Source organism: Hyperolius riggenbachi, chromosome 5 (assembly GCF_040937935.1).
Source record: "Hyperolius riggenbachi isolate aHypRig1 chromosome 5, aHypRig1.pri, whole genome shotgun sequence".
Taxonomy (NCBI): domain Eukaryota; kingdom Metazoa; phylum Chordata; class Amphibia; order Anura; family Hyperoliidae; genus Hyperolius; species Hyperolius riggenbachi.
In genome coordinates this window covers 163,406,979-163,422,284 of record NC_090650.1, presented here as the reverse complement: position 1 = coordinate 163,422,284, position 15,306 = coordinate 163,406,979, and the positions used below count along the sequence as shown (strand labels likewise).

The window sequence follows — 15,306 nt, the reverse complement described above, 5'->3', positions numbered from 1 at the left end:
GGGATGCAAAAACCGTATGTCCATGGTCCTTCATCCTCCCGGTTTAAGGGCGCTATTTTTGAACTCCCTCGTTTTAGTTCCATCACCCTTCCATCAGAGAGAGTCCCCTGGGTGCTACCTGACATATCCCAGGATTCTACCCCTCTACTCCAAAAAGTTCCCTGATCCATTAAACTCACGTTTCATGCTAACCCTTGTGGCCCTCCCCAGAAGAATACTGTTGGTACTCTTTCTTCTGGGAAATTGATTAGCATCTCAATGACAAAAGATGTTCCCAACTGTCCTGATTGGACCTTTGCCCCCTTATGTCCTGAGACAACATGCGTACTTTAGGTCTGGAAGAATGTACTCTCTGCAATCTTTCAATTAAGAGTACCTCCTCATTTACCAATCTAGCATGAGGATAAGTGGCTGAATATGGACGGTGTAATATTGTCTCATATTGTGACCCATGTAGTGAGGATGATGATACCTGTGTTTACACTCCCTTCCTCTGGATCGCTCTCCCCACCCTCTTTGTCACCTGAAAATGTGGCTGGATCTCAATTTTTACTTCTCGTTCCAAGAACCACAACCCTTCTGCTTTCCAGCCTTTACGTGTGTATAGTTGTCTCAGAGACACCCCCTGTTGGTTGCTCCAGAGTGTGATATTGTTCACTGCTTCTCTCCTGGAGGAGAAGTGACGCTTACTGCTCGTTCCTCTCCAATCTAGAACCATCTCACTCCATAGAACCAAGACAAGGTAATCCTGAACAACACACTCCACCATTTGCATGTACTCATTGTACTGCAATGTACCTTTTAACAAGACTTTGGATCAGTGTGTTGGTTCCGGGAGTGTGACATTCCAGAGCAGATTTAAGATGCCGTTCACATCACACTTCCAGCACACTTGACCCTTTATACCTTTCACCAACATTGTGCCATGAAATTTGTTTCCACCTGGCACGAGTGATCTTTTCCTCCTTCCTTGTTCGGTCCAGTCGGGCCAATCAGAGGGAAGTGCAAAAGGATCAGTACCTTTTTCTCCAAACATTAACATGCTTGGGCCTTGTGTTCTCCTTAACCCCTTATTGTTCATGAGAATGTCCTCTACTCGGTCTCCTAGGACGAAATGGCAGCCTAGGATCACCATCAGCATGGTACTCTTCATTATGAGAGCACCTCCTTGGGAAAGAAAAACATTAGCAATTTGCATTATGCTTTGCTCAGTCAGTTTTTTTAGTCTCTTTCCGATCTCGGAAATCTCGCTGTTCTCCAAACCAGGATTGGCCTCTGGAAACTTTTGCTTATCCGACTGATATCTCTGTCTCTGCTGCCAGCATCTCAGCTTTCTAGATTCCATATTGCCAAACTCCTGAAATCGAAATGGGTTTCGCCCTGCGGCTTGTACTGTGTACACCTTAGATTGATCAATATATAGCATAATTGATCTCGTTTCTTTATCGTTCTCATGAACTCTGTTTACTCTTTTTGGGAGACTGGAGCTAAACTTCTCTCCACTACCTAATGTACCATGTCATAAGTACATAACTTTTTAAAATATGCTCCCACGGACTTCACCTTTGGAAGCTCTTATCTCATTGAAACCTCTTACCTCACTCCCACCCTGTACATACTCATCGGCAGTATGTACTGAGTACGGATGCCGCACACATGTTGCGGCTACCTGCAGACTACTTTTTAGCTGAGCTTGCAATGCTCTTACTCATTTTCACCACTGCACTGGTTAAGGTGCATCACTTAAAGGAATAATCCCGTAAGTAACCCTGTCCAGATACCACCCTGATCCGCTCCTTCAAATCATTCCCCCGGAAAGATCTGACATCTATGTGTTTCCATGTACCTTGCTTGAAGACACTTCCTATGACCTCAGCAACTATGATTGTCTCATAGCAACTGCTTGTTTCACATATTCTGGCATTCTTTACCCTGTGACCAGACTCTGGGAAAATAATCTGGAATCCGAGATACTCTGTAGAGTGTCTCTGTCCCATCTATGGATCCCCCGATCAGGTGCTCCGTGCAAAGTGCCCATTTGCACAGCCCTAATATGGGTACCCGGCACCTCCTCCCTCGCTGACATGACGCTAGCTTGCCAGCCTCTCATTGAGGGCGTGCCTTTACTTGGACTCTTCCAGCCCCCCTACCTACGGGAACTTCAGACGTCATGAATATTAGGGGCGGCCTTTCCCTGAGCTGGGTCGCCATCTTGGAAACAGGATTGCTCCTTCCCTGGATCTTGTTTTGGCATTAACTGTGTGTCCAGTACAGTTCCTGGCGCCCAAGAGACTCGCCGCTGTATTTACTCGAACTTCATTCCGTGCTCCGGGCTCCTTGCAGCCTCGCACACACTTATCTTACTTGATAAGCCTCTCCGTGTCTTCTCCTCTTGTTTTGCTGTGAAAGTCCTCGATAGACTGACATCTATGGCCCCGGACCTTTTCTGCCTTTTTCTGCAAGACAGCACTGGGTTTCACGGCACCAATTGTAAGAATCTATACGTTGGTTGCTATTGGCAACAACACTACACCTTCGTTCGGCACCATATCACAGGAAGTGCGATAACTTGACTCTCATCACAGCAACAGCATAGGAGATAGGACTTTTTAGACGTCACCAAAGTTTCAGGAGTTTATTCAGTAAACAGATATACAGATGCTTATCTCTACACGTTGTTACATCTCAGCGAAGCAATTGGTCTGTAGTAAGTCCTCTTTGCATTACCTTGCATACTTGATCTATCTCAAATAGCTAGATCAGGCCTCTCTTATGTTACATCTATACTACGTTGCATTTAGGCCTATATACAGCATACAAAACATATTACAAATAAAAGTAGGAATGAGTCATCAACCAGCAGTCAGAAGTGGCTCTCTGGAGCCCGTCAGCTGCTTTAATACCGACCTCTAAAGAGTTAAATGTGACATCATCTGAGCAGGGACGTATCTATAACTCATCGCCTGCTATTGGCTGAAAAAACCTTGTTATATGACAGGCACTGTCTTTACTGCGCATGCACGAACTATCACCTACTTCTAAAACGAACATTGTTTAATGTACTGGACTTTTGTTTTGCTTCACGAAATATGCAAACACTCGATGTTTACAGAAAGGACTGCCTCAATGTCTGTCCATCGGGCCTAGATAAGCTCTTTAACCTTGGCTGGTTTTGTGTAAGACACAAAACCATGTTCCAGTGTTTCTAGAAATGCTGCTTAGAGGGAGACTCTGCAAATCAAGTATTTTAACTAAACTCAGTTAAAGTAACTGAGGCCTACGAAATCAATCATATAATACTTACAGTGGGTTGCAAATGTATTCGGCCCCCTTGAAGTTTTCCACATTTTGTCACATTACTGCCACCAACATGCATCAATTTTATCGGAATTCCACGTGAAAGACCAATACAAAGTGGTGTACATGTGAGAAGTGGATCGAAACTCATACATGATTCCAAACATTTTTTACAAATCAATAACTGCAAAGTGGGGTGTGCGTAATTATTCGGCCCCCTGAGTCAATACTTTGTAGAACCACCTTTTGCTGCAATTACAGCTGCCAGTCTTTTAGGGTATGTCTCTACCACCTTTGCACATCTAGAGACTGAAATCCTTGCCCATTCTTCTTTGCAAAAAGCTCCAGCTCAGTCAGATTAGATGGACAGCGTTTGTGAACAGCAGTTTTCAGATCTTGACACAGATTCTCGATTGGATTTAGATCTGGACTTTGACTGGGCCATTCTAACACATAGATATGTTTTGTTTTAAACCATTCCATTGTTGCCCTTGCTTTATGTTTAGGGTCATTGTCCTGCTGGAAGGTGAACCTCCGCCCCAGTCTCAAGTCTTTTGCAGTCTCCAAGAGGTTTTCTTCCAAGTTTGCCCTGTATTTGGCTCCACCCATCTTCCCATCAACTCTGACCAGCTTCTCTGTCCTTGCTGAAGAGATGCACCCCCCGAGCATGATGCTGCCACCACCATATTTGACAGTGGGGGTGGTGTGTTCAAAGTGATGTGCAGTGTTAGTTTTCCGCCACACATAGCATTTTGCATTTTGGCCAAAAAGTTCCGTTTTGGTCTCATATGACCAGAACACCTTCTTCCACATGGTTGCTGTGTCCCCCACATGGCTTGTGGCAAACTGCAAACGGGACTTCTTATGCTTTCTGTTAACAATGCCTTTCTTCTTGCCACTCTTCCATAAAGGCAAACTTTGTACAGTGCATGACTAATGGTTGTCCTATGGACAGAGTCTCCCACCTGAGCTGTAGATCTTTGCAGCTCATCCAGAGTCACCATGGACCTCTTGACTGCATTTCTGATCAGCACTCTCCTTGTTCGGCCTGTGAGTTTAGGTGGATGGCCTTGTCTTGGTAGGTTTACAGTTGTGCCATACTCCTTCCATTTCTGAATGATCGCTTGAACAGTGCTCTGTGGGATGTTCAAGGCTTTGGAAATCTTTTTGTAGCCTAAGCCTGCTTTACATTTCTCAATAACTTTATCCCTGACCTGTCTGGTGTGTTCTTTGGACTTCACGGTGTTGTTGCTCCCAATATTCTCTTAGACAACCTCTGAGGCCCTCACAGAGCAGCTGTAGTTGTACTGACATTAGATTACACACAGGTGCACTCTATTTAGTCATTAGCACTCATCAGGCAATGTCTATAGGCAACTGACTGCACTCAGATCAAAGGGGGCCGAATAATTATGCACACACCACTTTGCAGTTATTTATTTGTAAAAAATGTTTTGAATCATGTATGATTTTCGTTCCACTTCTCATGTGTACACCACTTTGTATTGGTCTTTCATGTGGAATTCCAATAAAATTGATTCATGTTTGTGGCAGTAATATGACAAAATATGGAAAACTTCAAGGGGCCGAATACTTTTGCAACCCACTGTAAATTCTAACAAGTGGGTTTCTCAAGGGTCCCAAACCTTAAAATACCTATTCTTTTTATCTCTTAGATTGGCCATTAGCTGTTCCATAGACTTAGTCCAATTAATCTTAAAGGAATACTATCGATTGAAACAACTTTTTTTTAACACTCTATATTAGTGTACACATTACCACTAGTGCTAGGGGCACTTTATTTATTCACCCAGGTCTCTCTCCCTCTATCCCTTCTTAAAAATTCATTTCTCACACAGCTCACAAATATATCTCACTGTGTCACTCACAGCATGCAGGAGACATGAGGAGAAATAGGCTGATCTGAGGTGGTAACAGGTAACTAAATGAGCTGCAATATTGCTTGAATATAACTAGCTATAACACTAGTCTGTGTTTACACTTAGACTGGTTGCCTGGCTGCCTGCTTGTGGTGATTCACTCCAGGCTGCATCCACTTTACAAGCTGCTGAGAGGGGCAGACCACTGTTTACAATTAGCATTATTAGTATCTTTATCAGTCAAGAGAAGCAAAGATAATAAACACGCATTGCTAGATTATTTAACCCCTTACCACCATATCAATAAGATTCTTTCAGCAAGGTGATAATTAAACTATAAACTGAGGAGTTGATAGCAACTCCCCTATGCAGAGACATGGTCTAGCCCTCTGGGAGCCGTCAGTATTTAGATACATTTTGTATCCAACACTGACACCAAAACTGACGGAGGATTTTACAGCTGAGAGGAACAGCTGAGTGAGGAATCAAATTGCTCCTAGTACTTGTCCTAATGTGTGCTACAACATACAGCATTTAAAAATAAATGCATACATCGATAGTATTCCTTTAAGGATTACCTAATACCATTGTGAGAGGAGCTAAACATACTTCTGCAACATAAAATTGTGTGTAAATTTCAGTGATCAATTTGTGGTAGCAATCTGTTTTTTTTTTCTTCTACATTATCCACAGGAAACACAACTGGAGTACAGTCTTATATTTGGTCTATTTTTGTTGTTGTGTTTAAGGTCTTTTGAAATCTCTCTCTACAGATTGTTGCTGTAAACCCTCAGTTTGGAAAGTCTAACTGTAAGCAGTTTGTCACTGGAGGAAACAAGGTTGGTAAATGTTTGTTAGTGCTCTGATTTTGTGATTGCTAGTATTACAACTCCTTCAACAGTAAAGTAATGTAAATAGTAGAAAATGCGGATTTGAAATGTTCAGAGGACATTCTTTATTTTCCAGGACTTGTTGCACATCAGCATATTTCACAAATGTTAAGACCTATAATCAATTATAGCAGCTACTAGTAGACCCAAGCCCGTTTAAAAAGGTCGAGCTCTAGGTCTTTTTTCTGGCAGTCGCTGCCGCCAGTGCACATGCGCGCGCGCGCAGCACATGCAACCGCCGCGCATCGAGCGCGTGCCCGCACCCGCCCACCTCGCTCGTCCGCACCCGACCACCTCGCTCGTCCTCCCAGCTCCCTGGTCCCAGGCAGCTGTCCGTTACTGCAAAAACCTGGGACACGGACAGATGACTGCTGGACGCAGCGGCAGTTAGGTTTTATTAGGTAGGATACGAACACTGGCAATCTAGCGCAGGAAACTTGGGTGCAGCCGGCGCCACCATAGACCGCAATAGGAATTACAGCTACAGCGGCGCACAGTGAGTAACTTTAGTGCCGTCAGAAGACGGAGCTGAAGTTACATATAAAACACTATAATTCGGCCTCCAGCAATTGTTGGAAGCCAAATTATTTCATTCCCCACTATCCACATGGACCTAAAGGGGGAATAGTATGTAACGTCGCCGGGAACTTGTGCAGTAGCAGGATAAGCCATACCGGCGCCCAAGTCTCCCGGCGGCGAATTCTCTTGTATGCGCACCTATATACCTTGCAGAAGATATATACCATATTTTTGGACTATAAGACACTACTGACCACAAGGCACACCTATCACCCATAAACCTGGTTCAGATTGTACATGCAGAATGTATAATGCAGGAAGGATCCCTTTATTCTCCTTCAGAGTACCTGCACATCACTCTTACATGTACCCACAGTTACATTGCCTAGGGCCTGATAGGTGTTCTTTGTTCCGGTCTGTACCTTTTACAAGTACTCTTACCAAGGACTAGTTTTAGTCTAAAGCTAATAAGTATGGCAGTCTACATATCCTTCTCACTTCAGTTGTCTTTTAAGATTCCTAAGCGTTGGCGGCTAAGAGACAAATTTCATGTTACATACTTTCAATCGACAAGATTGTAATATGCAAATTAGAGGAGTCTGAGTTGGTGGAATACTAAACTTCGGAGTCGGTGGATTTTTGTACCGACTGCACAGCCCTGCTAAAAACACCCTCTTGTTTACCAAGAAGTGTTTTTTTCATTCACGTTCTTTATTATGAATGGACATGACCCCCGATTAGGGGTCATGACCATTCATTACAGGTAGTGCGATTGGTTCGGGGAAGCCCTGCTTCCCCTCCCCAACCACCGACACGGAAATACCGCTGCTTGGCGCGGCCGTAAAACACGCATGCACACACACACTCGCCGCTTAAACACTGGATGAGAATACTTGTCCAGTTAGTGTTTTAGTGGCACCTATCTGGACAAGAATACTTGTCCACATAGGCTTAAGTGGTTAAAATGAACTGAGCACCATTTATTGCACTCGGGGCATATCTGTAGCACATTAAAAATGCATATTAACAATGTGGTTCTTAACTAAAAAAGAAATTCTACCTCTGCTTTTTACATTTAAAATGTTTTTGCGTGCTTTTGTTGCCCTAGTTCTGCAGGCCTGTCGTTCACAGAAAGAAGAAAAAGCAGGCAGATAAGGATTGCAGTAATTAGTAGTAGCAATAAGCAAACAAAAGGACAATGTACTTGAAAAAAGGTTTAGACAGTCAAACCTTAATGGACAAATAAGGGCAGAGGAAGGGGGGGGGGGCGCTCGCAGTTTCTAGAGATATTAGAAGCCATGAAAAACTGCTTAAAAAGAAAGCTGCTTGGATCCCTTTCAAGCTGGCTATTACAGAAAAAAAAAAAAAAACGTACATTCCGCACTGCTAGTACTCAGGAAAACAAATTTCTCATAGCAGCTGTGACTGCAGTAACAAAACTGCTAATTTACAAACATTTCAACTTGCATGCACCCACAGTGAGCACATTTCCATTTGAAAGCTGTTTACTTTGGTAGATTCTGCGGTCTGATTAAAAAAAAAAATTAAGATTTTCAAAACTGTAAAACGTAGTGATTGTACAAAGTTAGCATAGCTTCATTAAAGAGTACTTCCAGTGTACAAGACAGAGCCTTTCATGTCAGGCTCTCTGCCATGGCCCACCCCCGACACCGCAGCCACAGCCTAAATGGTAGCTGCCGAGCTGGGGGCAGGCCATGGCAATGCAAGTGAGGGTGGCCACAGAGTTTCGGAAGACCTTGGGAAAATGGCCACACCTTTCTTGCTGAGGAGGGGGTGGACCCTCATGTGTCTAATAAATTACAGGCAATCAGGCAAGTTATTAACCAATCCTGGCATCACTAAGACAGAGCCTGACATGGCAGGCCCTATCTTTTACACTGGCGGCACTCTTTAGTAAAGTTATGCCAAATTTGTACAATCACTCTATTTTACAGTTTTGGGAATATTAAAAAAAATCAGACTCCAGAATCCACCAAAGTAGACAGCATTCAAAAGGAAATAGCTGGCATTATAAAAGATTTTGCCCGCTAACACAACAGGGAATTAATACATTATTTCTTCCAGTAAGGAACAGCACCTGCTAAATTTAGTTTCAAGCTTTATTTTATTTTTATATGACAACAAGTTGATTTAGTATTTTTAATGATCAGTTACCACACCTAATAACTTGATTCTCATTCAATCTTTTGATTAAAGTTTTAAAGAACATACAGAAAAACTTATAAATGAAACAGGTTCAAATAGCAAGAAGATACATCAATTATGCCAATCATACAGAGCAGATGTCAAAGATATCATACATGGCATAATATACCTCTCGGCAGCCTTAGATCATGCTGCTCCCCAACCGTCACCCTAACCCCCAACCTTGGCACACTGCCTTCACTAAAAAACTACAAAAGACACGAGGAGGAAATCCTGCCACAACCATGACTTCATAGGGTACAAAACCAAGTTGCAGATGTACCATACTGCCGTTGCTGATAGCAAAAATAAATACTTCACTGCTCTGATTGCTAACCAAGCCTCCAACCTGCGTAGTCTTTTTGCCACCTTCAATACCCTACTCAATCCCATCCCAACCCCCGTCCCCCAACCTCTCAGCCACTGACCTATAAAACCACTTTATCGACAAAGTTGCCACAATCCGCAGGGATAAATCTCCTCCACTCCATCGTCCCCTCCTCCTTCACCTACCCTACTCCTGCTCCCCCCCCCCCCTTACCTCCTTCACTCTTGTCACGCTATAGAAATTCAAACAGCTGCTGGCAACTTCACCTGCCATTTCCTGCCCCCTAGATCCGGTCCCATCCGATTCTTTGTCCACATTTTCCTGATCTGGCCCCTGTCCTCCTGTTCAACCTCTCCTTCTCCACTGGTACATTCCCCACCGTATTCAAACAGGCCACTGTGTTTTCCCTGCTGAAGAAACCTTCACTCGATCCCGCTCTGCCATCCAACTACTGTTTCATTTCCCTCCTCCCCTTTGCCTTGAAAATTGTTGAATGCCTGGCCCACCAACGCTTGACCCATTTCCATAGTTCCAACTCCCTTCTCGATCCCCTGCTATCTGGTTTTGGTCCAGCCCATTCTACAGAAACAGTCCTCATCAAAGTGGTCAATGACCTTGCCAAAGGTAAATACTCCATCCTGCTCCTCCTGGACATCTCCTAGGCATTTGGCACTATTGACCACTCCCTCCTCCACTCCCTGCAGTCAGTGGGTATTCAGGACCTAGCCTTAGCCTGGATCTCCCCCTACCACTCCTTCACAACATCCTTCAATGACTACTCATCAACTCCCATGCTTCTCTGTTGGTGTTCCCCAGGCTTCCGTCCTGGGACCTATACTGTTCTCAGTTAACACTGCCTCAATTGGGAAAATTATCTCCTCCATGGGCTTCAACTACAATCCGTATACTGACGACACCCAGATATACCTTCACGCTCCAGATCCCTCCTCCTCCACCGTGGACAAGGTTTCCACCTGCCTCACATCCATTTCCTCCTGGATGGCCACCAGGTTCCTGAAGCTTAATTTGGACAAGTCTGAGCTTCTGATAGTTCCACCCCACACAGCTGCATCCCTCCCAGATATGCATATTACTATCCACAACACTATTTGCTCTACTTTCCAAGCCTGCTGACTAGGTGTTACATTGGACTCTGCACTTTCCTTTGCACCTCACATCCAAAGTATTGCCCGATTCTGCAACTTCCACCTCCGCAACAACCCCAGGATCTGCTACCTGTCCTCTGACACCACCAAACTCAGTGGTGTAGGAATCACTATAGCAGGGATAGCAATTGCTATGGGGCCCACCACCACTAGGGGGCCCCTTCCTGCAGCAGAGGACTTTTTTTTTTTTTTATAAATTTATAAAATATAAAAGCACAACATCCGTGCACAGGCCCCCCCCCCCCCCCCTAATTATTTTCACATAGTAGCAGCTTCTGTGCCTCTGCAGTAAACAGTGTAGTGCAGTACAGGCACAGGACGCTGTGATAACGGGAGCTGCAACAAGGAAAGTTTCTTTAACCAGCTGAGCGGTCTGGACGAGCTCAGCTCGTCCAACACCGCCAGCGGCTGCCGCTCAGGCCCTGCTGGGCCGATTTTAACGAAATAAAAAGCAGCACACGCAGCCGGCACTTTGCCAGCCGCGTGTGCTGCCTGATCGCCGCCGCTCTGCGGCGATTCGCCGCGAGCAGCGGCGAAAGAGGGCCCCCCTAGCCGCCTGAGCCCAGCGTAGCCGGAACAAAAAGTTCCGGCCAGCGCTAAGGGCTGGATCGGAGGCGGCTGACGTCAGGACGTCGGCTGACGTCGATGACGTCACTCCGCTCGTCGCTATGGCGACGATATAAGCAAAACAAGGAAGGCCGCTCATTGCGGCCTTCCTTGTTTATTCTGGGCGCCGGAGGCGATCGGAAGATCGCCTCCGGAGCGCCCTCTAGTGGGCTTTCATGCAGCCAACTTTCAGTTGGCTGCATGAAATAGTTTTTTTTTTATTTAAAAAAAACCCTCCCGCAGCCACCCTGGCGATTTAATCAGAACGCCAGGGTGGTTAAGGAAAGATGCTCTCCTCTCCAAGCTGTCCAGCGCTTGGCGCTCTGCTGTGATGCGACGGCTGAGACAGCAGTTATCTTTATAAGGGAAAAGTGACATGTTTATGGGGAACAGAGTGCACTGTCCTAAGAAAGGTAAACACATTAGCTCTTTTGTGTTTGATCCACACTAGGCAATGTTGTTGTGATTGTTGTTAACTTTCTCCATGCCCTATAGCTCTCTCTATTCCATATAGCTCTCTCCATGCCCTATAGCTGCAATACAGCGGTAAATGCATACTAGATGAAGTTTAGGCAATAATGACTGTGCCCAGAATCCAGCATGTATACAGCAGTCCCCAAAGGTAAAGGACAAGCCATCAGCTCTGTGGAACAACTCAGCTCACCCTTAGTGCACTATTCTACCCACTCACCTTGCCCTCTCCCCCGTGTAATGTTACTCCTGTGCTTATCCATCTGCTTTTCCATCCCCTTATTATTATTATTATTCTTATTATTATTATTTATATAGCGCAGACATCTTCTGCAGCACTGTACAGAGTACATAGTCATGTCGCTGACTGTCCTCAGAGGAGCCCACAATCTACTCCCTACCATAGTCATATGTCTCTATGTATGTGTCCTGTAATGTGTGTATCATAGTCTTGGGCCAATTTAGGGAGAAGCCAATTAACTTAACTATATGTTTTTGGGATGTGGGAGGATACTGGAATGCCCAGAGGAAACCCATGCAGACATGGGGAGACCATACAAACTCCTTGCAGATGTTGATATGGCACCAAGTGGGCTAACTACTGTGCCATCGTGCTGCCCAATAGCAACAGAACACGTTGCTAGCCTTCAGGCTAGTGACATGTTCTGCACAGTGTTGGCCCTTCAATGTCGTCTGAGGGATTGAGTCACAATCCCTGCTGGGTGACATGCCTCAGATGTTTGTATAAGGCTTATGATGAATTTTTTTACAGCTCATTCTCACTATATATGGTGCTATAGGTTTTGATACCTGTTCATGGTGGGCAATCTATATGGTACAGCAAAGTCTGCAGTATCCAGCACAGGCTGGATTGTCTGATACCGGATATGTGTGCTTGCCGTTGATTGAGGAATAGCCAAAAATAGCACTTACATCCCCCCATGCAGCAAAAGCAACTTACCGATCCTCTGAGCGCCGTATTCTACACTTCCTGTAGATCCTGTATGAGTCCCGATATGTCATGTGACCCGACATGGGACACATACATGATTGCAGGGAAGTATAGAAGATGGCCCCGGGAGGATCATTAAGTTGCTTCTGCTGCAGCACAGGACTTCAAATTGCAAACGCACTGCCCGTTGTCACCCTCTGATGCCACACAAAGCACGGCAGGGCTCAGATCATTCCATAGAGCCTCTTAGCAGAGCACCATGCAGTGTGTTTGTACAGAAGTCATTCCTTAAATGTCACCTGAATCAATCAGGTATGATCTATTTAGATGACAGTAAACCAGTGTGTCTACATACCCAGCAGATAAAACTTTCTTACCATAATTGAGCCCCTTTGGACCTGTACCTTAACCCTTTTCAACTGTGTCTTACCCCCGCCTACATCCTGTCTGTAGGTGAATCTGACCTAACAGTTCACACTGGCTGATGATCCAAGCTGAAATCTAACCATACAGTTCGAATGTTAGATCACTCGTTACTTGTCAGGCTCATTTCCCACTTGAGCTGGATTGCCTGCTAAGTGTTAAAAAACATATAACATGCAGTAAAGTCAAAATCACGGAGTAAACATAAAGTTTTATCATGAGCTTATGAGACTACCATATATGTTTACTCAGTGTTTTTGATTTATGCACGCCCGCTTGGTGATATGGTCTGTCACCCATCGCAATCTTTGATGGGAGCAACAGCCATCACTCACTGATCCTTTAGAGGGGAAGGAGGGGGGGCAACCAAAATTTTGCTATGGGACTCCATCATTTCTAGCTGACCAAACGCAACTCCTCTATTCTAGTGAAGTAGTATTGCTATAGGAGCCTTCAAATATTCTAGAGAGCATCACGGCATGATGATACAATGTGAACTCGGGAAGACTAACTCCACCATCTGATTTGGCCCTAGAGAGGGTTGCATATTTAACACAAGGGAGTTTAGAGTTCCATATAAATTGAGAAATAAGTCAACTGATAGACTTCAAAAAACTAGAGGGTAAATCTATCAGGACTGTTTGAAATACTGTATATACCCGTGTATAAGCCGAGTTTTTGGCCCCAAAAGAGTGGCCCAAAAGTGGGGGTCTCGGCTTATACACGAGTCATACTTTAATCAGTGGTTCCCCAAAAGGTCCTTGGCATGTGCCTCCCCCGCTGGAGCGGAAAACAAGTCTGTATTTTTCCCCAACATGTGCTGATTTAGCCTAATGTACAGCGGCATGTGTCCCCCTGCCAAAGCAGTACTTGCGTCTGTTTTCCCACACTGCTCCCCGCCTAAGTAGTATACACAGATACCGTACCTTGTCCGTCTCTGTCCTCACCGCCCCGAGTGTCCCCGGCATGTGCTAACTTATACTTAAACTCTGTTTAGCTTATACTCGAGTATAAACGGTAAATATAAACCAGACTACGCATAAATAAATAAACCACACAAAGCATTGCTTTTTAGTAGGAGGGCTTTTCGGTCTTTTTATTTCCCCTATACTTTCCTTGTGGTTTTGGGTCACCCTGAGCTGCTTGGTTACTGTGTTGTACTAATCCTAGCCCTTTTCCCATAGAGCCATATCCAACCCTGCCATGCACTGAGGAGGACAAAAAGTCTGTAAAGGCTGTCTGCATGTGGGGTTGGTATGGCTCTGTACAATTTAAAGGGCTTGCTAGACACCAGCGGTTCAGGATGCTAGCCTGGCTTCAGGGGCATAAAAAGATAATTTGCATATTCAGTAGCGGTGCGTTGTGGGTAACCACAGATGTTAACTTAAAGCTGAATTATTGTAAATTCCTTCTGTTTTAAGAAGGCAAACCTCACTTAAGCAGGAGGGCTTTTCAGTCTCTTTAAAGAGAAACTCCGACCAAGAATTGAACTTAATCCCAATCAGTAGCTGATACCCCCTTTTACATGAGAAATGTATTCCTTTTCACAGACAGACCATCAGGGAGCGCTGTATGACTGATATTGTGGTGAAACACCTCCCACAAGAAGCTCTGAGTACCGAGGTACTTCTGGCAGTTTCCTGTCTGTGAACCCTGTTACATTGTGGGAAATAGCTGTTTACAGCTGTTTCCAACTGCCAAAACAGCACGCAGCAGCTACATCACTTGCCAGCAGTAAAAATGTCACCATGTAATAAATGTCAGAATATAAATCAGGGATTTAAAATATTTTACAATAGGCAAACACTGACTAAATCATTTATACATAATTATTGTAAAAATGAAGCACTTTTTTCATTACATTATTTTCACTGGAGTTCCTCTTTAAGTCCCCTATACTTTCCTTTTGGTTTTGGGTCACCCAAGCTGTTTGGTTACTGTGAAATAAATATAAAAATGTTGGTAGGGTGTCCTTTATTACTTTGATTTTCCCAAACCAAAATAAGGGGAGTTTGGACCAGGAGCCCCTTTTTGACCTGTTCCAATAGGAGCAGATCATTTTTAGAAAATAGAGTGGATAGATTCACCGGGATCTGAAGTCTCCAATAAATGATTTATTGGAATTGCCATTTAAATGGAAAAGTGGCCTGAAGAGATCTGTGCTTGGGTCCAGAATAGAACTATTAATCCCTTCCGTCTTAGATATGTTGAGCTTAAAATTGCTTACCCTCCCATATCTGTTACATTCTGCTAATAAATTAGAAGTAGAGGATTTAGGCTGAGAAACAAGAAGCAGGTCATCTGCATATAGGGCGATTTTGTGTTTCTGAACAGAAGTCTCTTTTCCATGAATAGAGGTGTTGACTCAAGGCTACTGCCAAATGCTTCATCACAATGGCAAAGAGTAAGGGGGGCAGTGGACAACCCTGCCAGGTGCCGTTACAGATAGCAAATTAATGTGATAAAGCCCTGTTTACCTGAACCCTGGCTAAGGGAGTAGAAATAGAGAGCCATGATCTTAGAGATTAAAATTGGGCCAATTCCCAGCTGTTACAAGGACAGGTGGAGG

At 44.4% G+C, this 15,306-nt stretch overlaps 1 protein-coding gene across 1 annotated transcript in view; it reads left to right on the top strand.

Moving 5' to 3' along the window:
* Positions 1-15,306, top strand: part of VPS41 (VPS41 subunit of HOPS complex) — a 1,049,902-nt gene that overhangs the window by 69,848 nt on the left and 964,748 nt on the right. Inside the window, exon 4 of the mRNA XM_068238292.1 lies at positions 5,951-6,016. Within this exon, the coding sequence (XP_068094393.1) occupies positions 5,951-6,016 (66 nt within the window). The remainder of the gene's footprint in view (positions 1-5,950; positions 6,017-15,306) is intronic.